Source organism: Lemur catta, chromosome 5 (genome assembly GCF_020740605.2).
Source record: "Lemur catta isolate mLemCat1 chromosome 5, mLemCat1.pri, whole genome shotgun sequence".
NCBI lineage: Eukaryota > Metazoa > Chordata > Mammalia > Primates > Lemuridae > Lemur > Lemur catta.
Window position 1 is genome coordinate 29,380,733 of NC_059132.1, and position 19,008 is coordinate 29,399,740.

The following is a 19,008-nucleotide window of genomic DNA, read 5'->3' on the forward strand; positions in this document are numbered from 1 at the left end:
ATTTCCTTCTGCTGGAGATATTTGCTAGAAACAGTTATTTGGGAAGATTATGTCCAAAATATTTGACTAGCACCAGGCCTTTTGACTGGGCACTGCACAACTCCAGGAGGTGCTACTGCAGGGGCTAAAATGGGAAGGGAGCCCCCCGCACATGCACAGAATGCTGGGCCAATAGTGCTTCCACAGGCTGCCTCCACCCCCTGCAAATACCTGCTAGTTTTATGCTCTACAGGAAAACAGAAGCTTTCTGTCTGGTCGGGTAAAGGGTGAGTAAGCCCACTATCCAGATTTGATCCTCCTTTGATCCTCCTGGGATCCTCCTGCTCAGCTCCCTCCTGGCAGATATGTCAGAGATCACCCCATCCACTCCTCCCACGCAACCGATGAGGGAGACTGGCCCAGCAGGGCACCAGGATCACGTGCACTGATGGCAAAGGCAGGGGAGGTGCTCAAGGACCTGAGGCTCTTCTTAAAACATTAACTATACACCATGAGTTCTCCTGTTAATCAATGTTTCCATCCCGAAGCAGATAAAAATAGTCCCGCATTTAATAGATCTTAAGAACAGAGGCTTAACCCAAGATGGAGGTCAAAAACAAGTAGCAAGAAGGCCAAATTGGGTGTGCAATTATCTTTAATTTGGCCAGCAGGGTTTGTAAAATTTGGACTACGGTGTCAGCATTTAAAAACCACACTTTGGCTTCACTCAGAAAATCACAGCATCTGGCACGCATGGGTATCGGTGCATTGGAACTGCCTTCAGGTAGGGAATGCACTGTCCCTTCTAACCAGAGATATTTTTCAACCCGAGCTCATTTTATCATACATTTCTCCTGCTCGGCCCCTTGTGTGTGTTTGAATTAATGTGTCCTCAATCGTGAGGGCTCTGAACTTAGCCCAGATGTCAGAAACTACAAAGATGCAGAATGGGGCTTACCAAATAGCTTCCTTTGGGGTAAGCCACTCTGGATGGGGCTTATACACTGGAGGAGCACGAGCTTGGGCAACAGAAACCTCCCACTACCAGGAAGTTTGCAGAGCGGATTCTAAGCCCCAGATGGTGAGTAGAGAGGAATTAGGTACATGCCTGAATTTCTCAGAGCCTGTGATCTTGGCCAGACTCCCCAACTCCCACCATCTTCCCGTGTTACCTCATTTGCTGGGCAGAAACCATCTGGTCCTCAAATTCTCTGGCCGGCCTCATTAAGCAAATTATTAGGAAACCATATCTGTGAGCCCCGGCCTCAGCAGGCATACTGCTAGCAACCTTCCTGGGTTCCAGAATATGCTACCAGATTTCCTCTGCTCCATCCACAAGCAGCTGCAGATGCAGTTGAGCATGCATTTCCTGCCACCTGCTGGTTACAATGGGAATAGCAAGCCTTTTTCAGTGATTCCCAGGGAATTTCCTTTCTGAGACACAAAGTAAAATTGATAATCTTCTAGCCAGATGGGGTCTTCAGTCCACACCTCCACTCCTTCTTCTCCCATGTTTAGAGGAAAGCAGAGAATAAGTCACCCAAAACAGCACAGAAAGTTAATTTGGTGCTCCCCACTGCAGAACTAGAGCCCAGGAAAAAAAAAATTTCAAGCACCCCAACCCCCAGCAAAGGCAGATTTATATTGAAATGCAATAGAACTGGACTCAGATCCCCTTGCAGGTACTAGGTCTAGTTCATTTGGCCAACTTCCCCCCGACTCCCCTCCCTGGCCCTGACACAAACCCCCTACTATCATCCTACTCATAGAAAAATATTTATTCATTTGCCAAGGATTTCTTGAGCATTTAGCATTTGTCTTAAACCCTCCTGGTGCTAGGACTACAACCCCATTTAAACAAACTAAAGAAAAGGGGTGGGGGAACTGAGACTGGTGAAGATATGCAAGTGAAGATTTACTTACTCAACAAATATTTACTAAGTTTAGAGTTCATGTTCATATGTTTAGTGTTGAGGGTGCAGGGAACATGGCAGATTCTGCCTCTACTTTCATGGAGTTTACAGTCTAACAGGAGAGACAGATACTAACCAAGGAATTATAATACACCATGTGATAAGAGCTTTAACAACAAGAGGGAGAGGTGTACAGATGGCTTATGGAGCACACAGTAGAGTCAGCTAGCCTACCCTTAGGAGCTCAGGGAAGAGTTCTGAGTAAGAATTACTTAGGTTTTGAAGGTTAGAAGCAGCCGGTGGGGTTGCGATTGTGTTCCCAGGCAGAGAGAACAACTTGAACAGAGGCCCGTAGTTAAAGAAAAGGAACATGACACTTCAAATATATGGAAATGTTTCAGGGTGACTGGAGCATAGACTGCCAGCTAGAGAATGGCATGAGGAGGCTGGAAAGGGAGACAGGGTCTGGGTCATCCAACGCCTTGTTTTCCACGGTAGGGATTTTCATGATCCAGAAGTCGATTGCAGTCTGCTAAAAGGTTCCAAGAAAAAGATGACTAATAAGATCTGTGTTATAACAACCCAGATGGGCTGCAGGGAGGAACGTCCAGTGGAGGCAGTTAGGAGACTACACTGGGCACCCTCGCAGCAAGCCCATTGTTCTCTGTCGGCCCTGTCCTGCACAGGAATGAGCAGAAGATAGGGGTCTTATCCTAAAAGCTCACTATCTAGGAGGGAAATGTGACCTGATAAAACTCCCCCGGAGCCACAGACTGAATCAACAGCTCAGCTGATACCAAAACACCGGACTCTCAATGCCGCCCCTGAGCTCGCAGGGAAAGATAACAAAGCTAGACACGGTGAGACAGACAGTAGTGCCTCTGCCATTCAGACAACGGCAAGATCACCACGACCTGGCAAAGGGATAAGCCTGCAGCAGGCATTCTGGGCGGTGAGCATCAGGCAGGGAGGTGAGAAAATGCAAGAGAAAAAGTGCAAGAAAGCTGGCAGGGGTCAAAGAATATGGTAAGGGGAAGGGGGAAAGCCTAGAAAGGTAAGTTGAAGCCAGATCATGAAGGGCCTTGAATGAAAACTTGATAAAAATCCAGAGGTCTGTCTGAGGTCACAACTGCCAGGGCTGTGGGGACATGGAGGCAAGAAGCAGCAGTGGCTTCCCTGGCCTGTGAAACAAAGGTAGGGCCCAGAGCTCCGGCTCCCTCCTGGGCCATTCCCCCTGGGGAGTTATTAATTGGGGAGTGGGGTGGGGAATAGGGCAAGGAGGCAACAGAGGCAAAGCAGGGGATCTCTCCAAATTGTCCTCTGCATTTCTAACCAAAATCCAGTACAAAATCCAGTATCTACTCACTGGTAACTTCCCATGGTCAAAAGAACCTTGTGAGATGAGTGGGGTAACTCTTATCCCCTACTTATAGGGTAAAAAAATGAAATAAAAAAAAACCTGAGACTCACAGAAGGAAGCGACTTGCCTGAGGTCCTACAGCCAGCAAGTGACAGAGTGGAGACTTGAGCGCAGGTCTCCAAACCCTGAACCACATTCCTATCCCCTGGTTTGCATCTGTTTTGACGTGCAATTGGCGCCCCTCTATAAGGCAGAACTCCCCAGCCAGCCAAAAAGCCTTAGAAACCTGGGGTGGTGCAGTCTGAGCGACAGGAAGAACCAGATGGCCATGGCCTGGCCCCCAGGGGAGTGCCTTGCAGGGAGGGTGCCCAGCCCCTGTCTTATTTTAAGTAGAGCCCCATGTTGAATCTATTCCAGGAGGATGAGGCTGGAGAGGGCCGCTTCAACTTCTCCGCCTATGGGATGGGCCCGGCCTGTCTGCAGGCCAAGGATGGTATCTCAGTCAAGGGCACCAACAACAACACCACCAACCCCCCTCCTGCGCCGTCTAAGTCCCCGGAGGAAATGCGAAAACTCTTCATCCAGAGAGCCAAGAAGATCGACAAAATATCCCGCATTGGCTTCCCCATGGCCTTCCTCATCTTCAACATGTTCTACTGGATCATCTACAAGATTGTCCGTAGAGAGGACGTCCACAACCAGTGAAGGGTCTGGAACGCGGGGGGAGGCTGGGAGAGGGCAGCAGGGGAATAGCACAGGAATCTGAGAGACTAAGGAAGAGAAGGGGAAGAGAGGGAGGAGGCACACTTACACAACTCTTTCTCTGCAATATGTGCAATAGCAAAATGCAGCGATGCATGGATTTTAGAATGTGGCACTATCTATTTAACCTTGGGCGAGCTGGTGGGAGGGGGGGACAGGAAGGACTTTTCTAACATAGGAACTGAGGGCTGGGAGGAAGGGAGGGGTGGGGAGTGAGGGAATGAATAACAGCTTTCAAAAAAGTCAGCCCATGGGCTGTGTAGTTCTCCTGTTTGGAAGGAGAGTGCAGTCTGCCCCAGAGCAGAACGAAAGCAATGTAATATATGATATATATTCATGCTTAATATTAATGCAAACCCACAAGAACAAAAGATTTGTTTCTTAACCTATCAGCCTAGTAACTGCTTAAATTTTTAAAGTCACAGAAGTGATGGACAATTTTTCCCAGAGTGGAAACAGTCACAAATAAGCTTGCTCGGGTGTGTGTCCCACATCACACCCCTCCAAATGCCATACCCATCTTCAAACTGGCCCAGGTGGACACACACCAAAAAGCCATTCGGCCTCTGCTTCCAGAGGGCTGTGCGGCATGTGGATAGGTCGTGGAAACAGGGAAAGGTGGAGAAAAGAGAGGGGAGTGAATGAAAGAGGTGGCCCATTTCAGAGATCCAAGGATTGAGAAAAATGGTAACCCCAGTTCAATCCTCACGTCTCAAGGCTGAGACCACACTGGCCCCTCTCTGAGCCCTCTCGCTTCTATGCTTCAACCCCCACCCCACCCACCCTCCCCCACGACCCAGAAACAGCCGCCAGGGTGTTCTCATGGTATTGCCAATATGCAATCTTTTTTACATTTAAAAAAAAAAGTAATAATCTAGAGAAATAATATGCAGACAGACTGAGTGTAAACAGATGTACTTTTTTCAGATGTCTATTTTTTGGAGAGTCTCTTTGGAATTGCAGGTGGGTGCCTGTTGGGAAGGTGGGGTGGGATGAAATACAGTATCTAGTGACTCTATAAAGTTGTAAGAGGTGAAAGGGCAGTGCCGAGGCTGCTGCAGATTGGGTATATATGGGTGGGGAGAGGTGGTAATGTCTAGAAAGTTCATTATATTTTTGACATTTCATATATCATAGACAATGTGGGACATTTGGGGGATGATCCCATTATATTTTTATAAGTCTTTTTTTTTTTTCCTTTTAGGTGCTTTGTTTACCTTTAACATTTAGACAAATATTTCTCTTTCCTTCTCACTCTGAAGTGTCAGAATTATCCTGGGACAGCCAGGGCACTCCAGAAAAAAGTGAGGAGGACTGAGAGATGAACTGAGTGTCAGGGGAGGGAGTCCTGCTGAAGGAAATGGATATGCACAGACGAGAGGTCTGCAAGGTGGAACTACCAGGCCTCTGTCCACTCTCTGTCAACACCACTATGCCTAAAAGAATGGCACCATTGTCTGCAACATCCTCCCTGCTTTGGCCCATGGCCACAATACTGAGGTTCCATTTCTTTCTTTGCACTGTAGTGTCTGGACTTTGGATCAAAGATGTAGGTAGAATGGCGAGAGACAGCTGACAATCAGTTTGCACCGATGCCTAGGGTTTCGCTTGGGTCTTCAGAGTATCCCTAATTTGAGGCCGGATGGAGGGGGAGTGGTATTAGGAGATGAGGCATTGGAAGCTGAACTCCTGCCTAAAGCACTTTCTTCCTAGGGGATTTTTTCCCATTCCTGTGGCACAATAGTTAATGCCTATACAGGGCTAAAAAAAAAAAAAAAAAAAAAAATCAGGCCTAGACAAAGATCTAGGGTGATTTAGGTAAAGAAAATACACTATGCAGCCAAAAACGGATTTGGCTTTGAGGCTTGAATGATAAAGGTGTTTATATCCAGATCCAAGGTCAATGAATCATTGCCTTCCCTTCTCTTGGCCCTACCTACACTGACAAAAAGGCTAAACTGTATTCCAGCTTTGGATGATGTGGCATAGAACCTGGAATTCTAAGAAATCCTGGGAGATGGGAGCCAAGTGGGTGCAAGTCTCTCATCTAAGACCATCCTTTTCCCCCACCATGAACAGGTCCTAAGGAGGAAAAGTTAAAAAGAGTGACTTGCACTGCAGTTCAAGACTAGAACATCAGTCCTTTGAACTGCTATTAGCACCTTTCATTAGCACTATATTCACTTTATTTAATGGAGGAAAAACCCTCAATCCTCAAGTGGTGTGTAAGTCTTTGGAGATGCTATTAGCCCTTTCCACCAGTACTTTATTATTTTTTAATTAAAAAAAATTAAAGAAGCCCTTCTTCCTACTTTACTCATGACTAGACTAAATTCAGAATGTCTAAAGTCTAGATAAATCAGGCAACAAAGGTGTTAGGCCTCCAACAGAGACTAAATACAACACCAATTGTTTATTCTAAGACATTCTGCCTCCACTCAAACAAAAATCTGCAGATTCCAAACTGGCCTCCTTATATGAAGTGTCTGGAATCCCTCTGAGACAGAGAAATCACTGGGTCATTTACCCAACCTCTGCTGGGTCCTTGAACTTGTGCCATCATGCCACCATGTTTAACTTGTGGGTCCACTGGGAGCTGCCAGGTCACGTTGACAGTATCCATAAACAATGGAATCATCTCTTTGAGATATAAAGGGGGAATGTCACTGAAATCTTCTCCCAGACTATTTCAAACTCAGTGTCCCTTGTGGAAAATCAATTGTGAGTGGAGGCAGTATAGCAGTGAAAAAAAGACCCAAATTTTAGTACTGTCACGAATAGGCTGAGTGACCTTGGGTAAATGACTAAACTTTAGTTTCCCTAAATACACAATGAGTAGAGTGGTATAATAGCCAAATTCCCTCTTAGCTCTAACTGCTCTATGAATCTTTGCTTAAACTGGTCTAAACGAAGTTTACACAACCAAAAATTTAATATCACTTTGATTTCTGAACCCTCCAAGGTAGATGTGTGGATACGTTATGCACAAATACATGGACCACACAATTCTTGTTGCCTTTCTTCTTTGGAAGATTTGCAGATTCATTTTTCCTTTGCCCCTCTCTTTATCAAAAGTGAACAGTGGCAGGGAAAGGACACTAATCATTATAAAGTCAAAAATATCATCATGAATTAGGAATAGAATCATACTCAAGAAGACATCATCAATATATAATGTAGTAAGGATTTAGCAATAAATTACATGAATTTCATCTTTATAGAAAAATCAAACCATGTAATTTAGGCCAACTTTTTTTTTAGGTGGCTCCAAAGAACAGGGCAATACTTTCTTAATTTCCTCTTCAGTTTGAGCACAGGGGATACTATGCTTTGGGATTACAGATGTAAAGTAGTATGGTGGCCAAAAAACTGGTTTAGTGCAATGGGTGGTTTGCTGGTCTTCAAATCCTTTACGTGTATAGACTGGTATTTATTCATGATGGGAGAATTAGATCTTGGGACAGAGGAGTTGGTGATTTTACCCATCTCCAAAAGAGCAGCTAATCCCAGAGCCAAATTTAGGAGGTATCAATTAAGCAGACAGATCGTGCTACCAATGACTTCTCACCTGTTAGTTTATAATGTATCTCATTTGTTTCAAGAGCAGCCAAAATAAATGGCTCAGCTCCGCCATCCTCTAGTCCTTTCAAACATCCCAGAGTCCATTCTTGGCTCAGGTTATTGGGAATGAGCAAGTACAAGAGTGAATGGGGAGTATAGGCGTGAACAGAAAAATGTCTGTATATGTGCCTACTATCTTGAATTTAACTATTTTTAGTTTGAGTCTAGAAAGACAAAATGGGGTCAAGTCATTTGACCCAAATTATTTCTTCTTCTAAATTTTCAATAATTAAGAAATGAATCCATCTCAGAAGCTTACCAGTATTTTCCATGGACTTTTTTTTTCATAGTGGGAAGAAAAATAAATACAGGAGATGGTTCCTTTCCTTCAAATTATGTATCTTTATGCACAACAGAAAAAGAGACGGTATTTTGCGAGGCTTCGTGATATTAGATTACAGAGTAGGTTGGTGTCCCAGCTAAGCTGGTATCATCACTGATTAATAGTCTTCTGTGAAAATTAGATTCCCTAGTTAATTGCCACACAGTGACACTGAAGCGGGTTATCATTATGTCTGTAGTAACTGCTGCCTTAGTAGAAGCCCGCAAGCATGTGCGTGGAGGTGGTACGGTCTGTATCAGCTTTAGGTCAGAGGTCAAGATCTGAGATTTGTAGCTATTTCCCAGACTGGCTGGAAGCCTAGTCCAGCTATGAACACTGCTCTGGAAGCTATCGTGCATATTCTACCCACTCTCCACCCCAACTTTTGAGAGGCAGGCAAGAATGGCTTTTCTCTGTGGGCTGCGTTTCCTAGGCTGGCTGTGTGGCTTGCATTCTGAGGGACTGGTCAGGGTGCCTGGAACTTTACTCCCTAATGTATGCCATCAAACCAATCAGACCAAAAAGCCTCTAAACAGGCAAGCAGGAAGCATGTTCTCAAAATATAATTTAGTTTCTTTTCTTCTACTATGCCCCTTCTCTCAGAAATCAATCCCAGAAATTTAAATTAAAAACCTTCCTATTTCCTTGCAATTCTATGAATCTGGAAACAAGTGCTTATCCTGACCAAAGGAAGGAGAAGAAATACACCTTGTTTTAATTGAGCTGGCTTGCCACCTGTATTCAAAAATCACATAAATTGGCAAGGCTTTAGTTTCACAGTATCCTGAAATCTCAATGGAGAGAGTGAACATCCTTGGATAGGTTAAAATCCTTGTAGAAATAAGGAATTTCTTAAAACTCCTGAAATGAGCCCTCCCCACCCCAGCCCAGTGTTAAGAGAATGAAAGCGACGACTTTTTCCTGTCTCAGCTGAGGATGGCAAAGGCACCCCGCAAACATCGCACCCAGGCCTGAGTATCATACAGTTGTGAAGGCCCGTGCTAGATGATACCTCTAACAAATTATCATCCTGGCACTTCCTTAGGATTTCTCAAGCTACAGCAGATAGGTTTGCTCATATGTGGGTGCTATTTCATGCTGTTTTGATGGAGCTGTGTAGTTATTTAAAACAATAATTAAGGTGCTTTATCATTCTTTGGAACAGTAATATGAGTTCCAAAGTAGAAATTATTGCCCAATAATTTTTAGGATCATTAAGGCTTCTTCAGCTAACATCCGGACCATTACTTCTCCTCTGCTCTCCCCTGACTCTGCCCACTGTCCTCTCTCTGTTGACATCTCCTGTTTCATCAGTTTGTGCATCTTATTTTATGAAACCCAACTCTGCCAGAAGATGATTTATTTCTGAGGGACGAAGGGGAAGACTAGAATGGGCATAGTAGCTCCTATCTCATTTGCTATAAGGCTGCAATTTCTATTCCTCCTCTTGCCCATGCATTTTGAAATTTCATTGCTCTGGAAAATTTCTATCAGAACATTGGGTTGAGAAGTCAGAATGTAGAGAATAGCAAGCCAAAAATATACCCTTTAGAGAGCCTAGTGATGAAAACTATATTCCACATAAGGCCATTAACCAGCTACAGAGCAGTACCAGCTGACTAACCTGGGGTTGAAAGACATCTATCTGCTGGCTGCATACAGACTCCAAGTACAGGTCTCATTTCCACCTGTCTGGCTCCACCATTCCCCGTTTTGCCTTGTTTTTGCCCTGCTATTCTTTACACTCAACTTTCTGATGATAAACTCCAGAAACCCAGTATCCTATTTAAACACACCTGCCTTCTGAAGTAGACAGAGGTCAGTGAGAGGTGGGTCCTTGTGCTGGCCTCTCAGGCTCACCATGGAAACATAGGTAAGCAGTTTCACTTTCTTGGCCTGCTTATTCCCCTGTAAAAAGGGGGAGTTCAAGGAGATTTTTCAAAACCAAACTAGATATTATGATGGGCTGAAAAAAAGAAGAAAGGGTAGATATACAGTGTGCTGTAAAAGTTTTGTTGTTTCTCCATTTTAGCATCAGGATTGGCAACCCCATCCCAGGCCTTCTGACGGACAGGTAGGTAGAGATTAAAAAAAGAGAGTGAGTCTTGGCCTTCAAGGTCACAATCTTAATCCTTTTCCGTCAAAGTCAAGGTATTTCCCAGCACTGACGGACTTGGCTCTAAGACTAGCTTCTCACCTGAGAATCCCATCACACATCAGGACAATATTCCACTCTGGTGTTTTAGCATGTATGTCCTGTGAAGGCTGTAACCTATTTCCCATGGCAGTTGTTTGAGTTCTCTCTGCCAAAGCCTCTGGAAGAATCAAAGAGAAACATATCAGAGCAGAACCTGTCGAGTATCCCTAGGGAAATACTGCAATGGCTCCAAGTCCCCTCCCTGCCTGTTACCCCCTTCCCCACAATTTAATCATAACGAAACTTCCAGCAAGATTTACGAGTATTTTCCTTGGTGTATCCATGTTACTCTAGGTATAATTACAGCAGAAAAAAACGGGACCACTCTGGACCATTGGGGGGTTTGTCTAAATTTGTACCATTAGCTAAGCCACACTAATAGAAACTGTGTAGGTGTCGTTGAAGTTGGGCCAGCTCTTTCCATCCCACAGCCAAACAAAACCTCACCTTGGGAATGATGTTTCTGAAATTGCTTCTGCACACCCGTAGCTCCAACAAACACCCCTAATAATCAGAAATTACTTCCTGTCTTTCCCAAAGGGATGTATGTATGGTTTTTATCAATGGAATCCAAGTGAGACAATCCAAGGTCTCTTAAGAGGATGGGACATTTGAGCTCCAATTCTAAACAAAAGGTTATTTTCCATAGCAGTTTACTATTTGGATTTATATAATTATGGTCTCCTCTGCCTTTAAATGGGTTAAACAATATTAACTCCTAACGGTTAGTTCCCAAACCACTTCACCCAAGCAGGTGAGTTCAGGTAAAAAGGGACCTTTCTCTTTGTGTGAGATACCACTGAAACACAAGTATTAAAAGTGGCAGCCTGACCAATGTTCTAGTAAAGGAGGGGTTTCTAATGGCTCTTTATTCCCATCTAAGCTCTCCAAATGAAGTGGGAAAATGGAATTACAAAAGAACTGTGTGAACAAACCTCAAAAATTAAGTAGCTGTTTCTGCTTGTCTTCAAGCCCTTTCGTTCCTGACTTAATTATCCCTTAGGTCACTTGATGTGTACAAATTAGCCAGACCAGTTCATAGAACAAGGCCTCCACTGCTACGTTTCCTAGGACCCACTTGGCCTCACCTGTGTCTCTTCAGCTGCATCCAGAGTTGGTCTTTGAGATGACAGGACCATGAGCTGCAGCAGTGATGTCAGGAATGTTAGCATAGCACCTTCTGTGCAGCTCTGGACATCGGTGAGTAAAGTGGCACTCTTTGAATGGACCCTGTGTAGTGACCCCAAGTCTGGTTCAGTGAATGTTTTTGCACCATGTCTCCTTAGCCTGAAGAAAGCAGTTTAAGTCAGAATGGGCTCAGGGAGATCTCAAAAGCTAATGTCATAGCCAGGACTGGACTATATTTTATATAATAAAATGCCATATATATGCATATTACTTCCAGTTTTTCTATCATATTTTTAACCTTCCTACACTTGCCTTCTTTCCATCTATTTATGATATCTATTATGACAGATGAGTGTATCATGAATGCAGAGAGCATCAGAATAAAACACAGCCCCTTTTCCTACAATATGAGGGGATAATAGAAGCACCCACATAACTGCTAACATGGAAGGCAGGATGTAACCAAGGAGGATGCCATGGAGAGGGCAGACAATAAATCATGGAATGATGTCTCAAAGCCATCTGAGCAATAACTGAAAGAACCGATGAGACTTTGACAGATGGGGACAAGGGATTCCAAGCAGAGGGAACAGCATGAGCAAAAATAATGGAGGTAAAAAATAAAGGGCACACACATGCAAAGATAGAGATTATCCATTGGATAAAGTGTAACGAATGGGAGACATGTTTGGAAAGACAGATTTGGACTACATCGTAATAAGCTTAAATGCAGAATAAAGGGTCAGGACTCATTGGGGATGGCAATTCTCAAAGGGAAACCAATAGGTATTCCTTCACGTGCAGAGCAGCTCATTCTTACCTTTCCATTAGCTGACACCTCCTGCCCGGCTCAAATTTTCCTGTAGTTATCTTGGGGGAACCTGCCTTTTTCCATTATCTCAGAAGTATACCTAGTACCCACTAAGAATTCACATCTTCAAGGGTGTTGGTAAGTATTAGGCATTTAGTCTGTGCTAGGTAGACAGTAGAAAGGGAATAGAGAGGGATGGTAAAGTCATGGTTCTACCCTGAGCTTACATTGATTCTGAAAAAGTTATTCCTAGTTATTTCTTTTTATCAAGCCAATACTTAGCACAAAGAAGGTATTGCTGAGCTTGTGGTCCAAATATATTACCTTTTGTTGATCTGAAATAGTAAACATAGCAGACCTGGGGGACAGTATGTCCTCTTTCACCCTTAACAGTATCTGAAATTACTTCTCCCAACCTAGAGAGCATCCCTATTCAAAGTACAAAATCAGGTCCATAAACAGAAAAGGGTATGGAGGGGGGAAATGACAAATATGAATAGAAAAAATAAAGACAGAAGTGTAACTTAATCTTTATCATTACCAGTGAAGGATGTAAAAGGAATAGTTTCTTTCACCTTACTTAAAAAAAGGTAAATTAGAAAGGATTCTTTAGAAAGAATTATTTTAGGGAAAGGAAAGGTTAGAAAACCTACCCTAGTAAATGAAAAATTACCCTAAATCTTTTTTTAAAGTGGTGCTTATGTATCAAATAAGCAGTTTGCTAAACTCAACTTTTTCCACTTTATATATATTTCTACCTCATTTAAAAGCATACCATGCTCAACATGCCAATTTAGGCTGAATGGTACAGAAGAGGCTAAAAAATTGGATGTTCCCATAAGGCATTTCAGAGCACTTTAAATTCATACTATTTCATATTTTAAATGGTTCGATCTTCCAATACTTAGGCCATTATAACATTTTCAGCACTAACACTAGTTAAAATGAGATGAGTGAATTAAATCCCAAAGGAGTCCATCCTTAGTATAGATAAAATGCCTACTCAATGTGATTCTTGTGAATATTAGACAAACCAAAAGTTAGTGCAACATTCTAAAAAAACAATCCAGCTAAACAGCCCGAGTTCTACTTTCAAAACACAGCAGGGGCCTCAGTGGCTTCCAAATAAGTTTGAAAAACTAGACAAAATGTCTTCAGTTGTTTTAGATTTGAAATGGACAAAGTAAACAACAAAGTGACCAAGACAAAAATACCCGTAATAGTTTTCAGCCCTCTTGGTATGGCTGCCAAAGGGTATTTCAGTCTCATTGTCTGGATCAGCATCATGATAGACCTGCTGGCTAAAAGCACTAGGTCCAGAATTTATGCAAATTACCACAATGTAAATAACCAGTAGTGTCATTAACGGTGAAGAGTGCTTGGTGCATGATTGGAGTGTGCAGTGATTGCTCACAAGGCAAGTGTTCAAACATACTACAGTGCTTCCAAATCACAAATTATTTGGTCCTCTCACCCAGGACAGGCCATTTCCAGAGACCTTATTCTCAAACTGGACTGGTCCAGGTTACCTATGGAACGAGACTAAATTACCTTGCAGCCACAGCTCTTTGAACATGCTGGAGCCATTCTTGGAAACTGGCCCATAGAAATAAGAATGAACAGGACTACTGCAGACATACATCAATTCACTGCTAAAACAACATTAATGGAAAAGTTGTATTAGATTGATTTAAAACATTCCAAAATGAGTTACATGATTGTAAAATAAATGCTCAAAATCAGTCAGGGGAAAAGTGTTATTTTATTTATACAACTTATCTTAGATTTAGCAACTTTCCATTTTTCATTTTTGACTCAGGATTCATTAGCTAATTTAAGATGGGCCAGTTTCTGCCAACAGAACTAGGGTGTGCAATCTCAGAGTCTCACCCAAACCTTGCCAAAGCAAAGGACTTCTGCATTAACTGGAAGTCATCTCCAAAGGACTTATCCTTTATGTTTTCCCCATTTCACCCATTTAGATATTTGCACAAAAGATGTACCTTTGTCTTAAAAAGTTCCCTGGTTTGACATTTAGGGAGAAAAGCAAATCCCAAGTTTTTATTCTTCTGTAAGTAATTTTACGTCTCCCTTTTTTCCAAAATGGTAGCTGCCAACTTAAATATAACACACGAGGGGTAAAAGTTATGTATTAACTTCCAACAGCTAGGGGATGTTTCCTGAAACCTAATACTTCTGTTCATTAGTACACTATTCAATAAGTTATGTTAACCCCAAAGAATGTAAGGGCGCCGTGTACTTCTTGAGGTCACAATGCCTGCATGGCTGCGGAGTGTGTTACAGGTGAGACAACTACAAGTTACAATTCTGTGACTCTAAATACTTTTGGGAAATGTAAAAAATATGCTTGGTTGGGCAGTGTGAGTTAAGCTACAAGCACTCTATCATCCATGATGGAAGAGTTCAAGACGATTCCAACTTTCACGTGAGAGACCAGCAACTCTGGACCGCTAGCCAAAGGAGAGAAGATTTCTAAGCAGCAGCATAGGGACAGTTTAATCAACAGGCCCGGAAAACTGGGTCAAAATTACTCACAAAGCTCCTCATCCTTTCCCAGAAAAAAGTTATAGTATGTCTTTTATATGGAAATTTCTTTGTATATATGTATAAACTTGGTATGGCCTTAATGCTGCAGTTAAGGATTTGTCTGGCTACCACCTTAAGCAGCGTGTTAAGCAATCGCTTCCTTAATGTAACATTTTTACTTCTTACTGGACACTCAACCTTGAACAACCAATTTCCCTTCTGCCCCTTGACTCTTCCCTTTTTTGCATGAAGTCATAAAAGTTATGGCAGTTATTTTTTGGCTTGAAAAAAAAATCTATTTCTGCAGTTTGAAGATGGAATGTAAAATTTCTGTGATACATGTATATAAAAGTATATTTATTGAACCATCCATATACACATATCCATGCTGATTCCAATGGAAAATTAAAGTTTTCTGAAATTTTCTCTGTGGTTAAAATCATAATTTTTTACTATTTAACCAACTTTATATGAAAGAACTTCTGAAGTCTTCCAATTACTCCTGGGAGATATCTATGTGTAACCTGGAAAACATCTCACTTTAGACAAGACTGTATGTTGAGAAATGAGATTTCTTTTATTCATTCAAGAAATATTTATTGGTTGGTGCTACTGGAGATACAAAGATGACTCAGACACAGATCCTGCCCGTAAGGAGCTTACAGTCTAGTAGGGGAGATAGAACACACACATGGGATACGTGGTCGGAGCTATGTTTCTGTAGGATGAATCTAACGTTGTGTACAGAGTAGGCTGGAGTAGTAAGCGGTCAAGTGAAGCTGAGAGGCTACTGCAGTTAGGTGAGGAAGAAAGAGATGGGAAAGCCTGCTGAGGTAGAACTGACAGGACTTAGCTGGAGACTGGATGTGGGGAGTAACAAAAAGGGGAAACAGAAGACTCAGACTTGTAGCATGGGAGATGTCACAAACTGAAAGAAAAATGAAGGAACGAGTCTGTGCACACAAATGAAAGTCACACATAAAAACTCTTTTGCATAGAAACAAAGTGCCTGAGATATACTAGACACAATCAGAAAGAAATGACTAATTACCCAGACCAGGGATGGAAGTTACCTCAAAATGGCCAGTGACTTCCTCCTCCTCCTATGCCCATCCCCCACAATTTCCTGCCCTAAAGTATTATAGTGCCCAAAATTTATTGAATTAAGGTCTATCTCTAGGCATGCCTCCCTTTTGAGAATGTCAGTTAAAGTTACCATTTCGGGACGCTAGCATGAGTCACCACTGTACGTTCTGGTGGAAGGTACAGTTTTTGTCCTCCAGAAGCTTACAGTCTAATAAGGTAGTAAGACAGGTAATGTAATTCTAATTCTAGGTTGAAGGGTAAGCTACGAACTTTGAGAAAGACATAAAGTGCTCTAGGAACACAGTTTAAAAAATGAAGGTTGAGACACCTCAAACAGGAGAGAGAATGTAAAAAGTAGATGAGAATGAATTTTTTCCTTACTTCAAATTCTGGACAAATCAGCCACAAAAAGCGAATCCCTATTTTTATTGCAAATCTTTCCTTAGGGGGAAAAACTAGCTCTTGGACTAGATCTTGGGGAGAAAAAATTACTTATATGGCAAGAGATCTTTGGGGTGGGAGGGTGCAAGTGTATCTTCAGGGAAGAGAGAAGGCACTTAAAGCCATGGAATTGGCAATGCCTGGCTTATCAGGGGACCACAAGTAGTTTAGCAAGGCTGGACCATCACTTCCATGAATAATGGGAGAAATAACTGAAAGGAAGTATCAGGACCCTGATACATACACGGCACTACCAGGCACTAAATGGGGTACATGCCTAAGACCAAACTGCTGCCCCCTGGGAGCTTACATTTATAATACAAGGTGGAAAAAGCACCACAATGTACAGAATGCAAAATGCTTAAGTATTTAGGAGATAATTACAGCTGAGTTTCAGCTATTAACACATTAGGATACCCGATAGCTTTCTGACAGCTAGTAGTAAACCCATCCCTGAGGGGAGCACAAGTTAATGTCCTTAAACAGGCTCTGGTAGAGCTGGGCATTACAAGAGTTCTAAGAAAATAGAGAAAACCAGGGTGTGAAAACTGAACTATACAAGGGGTAATAAGCATATAAAACGGTGTACCTTCCCTTTTCTCCCCATATCCTGACCAACTTTAACAGCTCTGGCCTTCCTACAGTAAACCTAGACTGGTAATCCCTGAAAGTTCTCATATTATTTATATAAGGAGATACAGAACTCTGGGCCAACCAATTTTTTGATCTTTAGCAAAATGAAGGGGTTATACAAATCACTTCTTAGTCCTTTCCAGAAGAAAGAATCCTAACATCCTATGATTCAAAATGTTCTGCTACTTTCTCCTGTTCTTTGTGGCAGTAATGAGACCAGGAAGAAAACTTTTAAGGAAATATTCCAATGTTTCTAACTCAAAAATATAATTCTTCTCCGTATGTATCACAAAAGATTCCTATTCTATTAGCTAAAGTCTACCTGTACAGTTCATCCTTCTTCAAAATCTAACATCTATGCAAACTGGCCAGAAGGTTGAAAAGAAAATCCTAACATCTACCTATATAAATATTTTTAAAATGTGTTCTACAAGCTACTTAAGTGTGCACCAAATGTGAAAAATAAGGAAGTCCTCTTTTCTCCTACTTTCTTATACAAGCTTCTTGATACAATGTCTTCACTTAAAAGGGCTAAATCAGTGTATAGACACTCATCATAACAAAATTTTAAAAGTTCAAAGTTGAACAGGTGACATCAAAGCTTGGCGGAGAATTAGTAACCAAGGTGGTTTTAACTTCAGGGATAGTTGAAACTGTTTCTATTCAGGTTAAATAGGATATGATCTTCCTTCTAATTGCCACCAAAAATGTAGGCAAACTTTCCATAAGTGGGCTCCTGAAAAATAAGAACTTGTTTAAATAAATCAAGTTAATTTTTGGCAAACATCCCTAAATTTACTTTTTTAAAAAACATCTAAGACACACTGTATGAACATTCCTTATGCATCTGGGACACTGGCCACATTTCAAAGTACTAAACATGTATGGATTTCTGTAACTGACCAAGTCACATGGTTTATGAAAGCAGCAGGGGAACCAATTCCCAATAGTATTTTCCTCTTACAGAGAACTAAAAAAAAAGCTACTAGGTTCCATTGGAAACTGGAGAGAATGGGAGACTGTCCAAAGTTTTCAAAACAACTCATATAAACAAAAACTGAACCACCTGGATTCTAAGCCAATACATAATCATAATCAAAACCGAAACTAGTTAAGGGTTTTAGATGACCTCTAAATTTCTTACTGCTTCAGGCCCTGATTTGTGACTATTATATGAAAGCATGAGCAAGGAAGTCTAATGTCAGTATTATCCTGAGCTAATACATATCCACTAATAAGATTGTAAACAGATTAAGTTGTAGCTCCCATGTGCCACAATTTCTCCTTTACTATAGTATATTAAGAGTTGACATGCCCACCTATGGTCCCCAGAACCTGAACATCACAGTAAACAAACATGAACCCAAAAAGGCATTACTACCTTAAAACCAGAAAGTCTTATTTAGTTACCATCTAGTGCCACATGGCTATTACTTCATCAGCAACTTTAACCCAACCCCTCATCCCACATAAGACATTGTTAAGTTGCTAAAATATGTGGAAGGCTCTCTAACTGCCCACTGTGCACTTTTGGTACATTAGATAGTTAGCTAAAACCTTATATTCAAATAAATATTGATGTTATTTCCTTTACAAGGTCAATTATCTCATCAGGATGCAATTCCACAGAGATTGTTTTAAGTAACACAAAAACAAAATTATGATATAAAAGACATCTTTAGATCAGTAGATTTGACAAATGCAACCATTTACTTAAAAGAAATAGGTCACTCAGCATAAACAGTGGTCTACAAATCTAAACTTCATAGCAGGATTTCCATATAGATTCTAACAAATTACTGTCTATAAAGTGCCACATTTTCCACTAAATCATTTAAATTCTTCAAGGGTTTTCAAATAAGGGGATGAAGGACAAGTAATGGGAGTGGCAGTTATAAGCACAAAACACAACTTCTATAAACTCACCTGGATAACGCTCTAATAAAAATATTGTTATCTACATCCAGATTTCAGGTTTGTACTAAATGTACTATCAAACCAGATAAGAAAAACAATTTGAGAACAAATTGTGTTATCACACAGAATCTGTAAATCAAAAGGACACCTACAAAATCCAAGTTTAATTATCTTGTTAGCCCTAAAGGAAACTATGAACAGTGACACTAACCTTGTTCTGAATGTCTTTCAGACTTAGGTCTCTACAGTAGTAATTACATTATGGTATATGTCATTGAAATATAAACAGGT

General features: G+C 41.5%; 1 protein-coding gene across 2 annotated transcripts in view; it reads left to right on the top strand.

The window, feature by feature from the left end:
• GLRA1 (glycine receptor alpha 1) overlaps positions 1-4,119 on the top strand; it is a 79,216-nt gene extending 75,097 nt beyond the window's left edge. Inside the window, exon 9 of one of the 2 annotated variants that reach the window (XM_045551321.1) lies at positions 3,646-4,119. In XM_045551321.1, the coding sequence (XP_045407277.1) occupies positions 3,646-3,957 (312 nt within the window). In that variant the 3' untranslated portion in view covers positions 3,958-4,119. The remainder of the gene's footprint in view (positions 1-3,645) is intronic. The other variant, XM_045551322.1, reaches the window with a different exon arrangement.
• Positions 4,120-19,008: the final 14,889 nt, after the last annotated feature.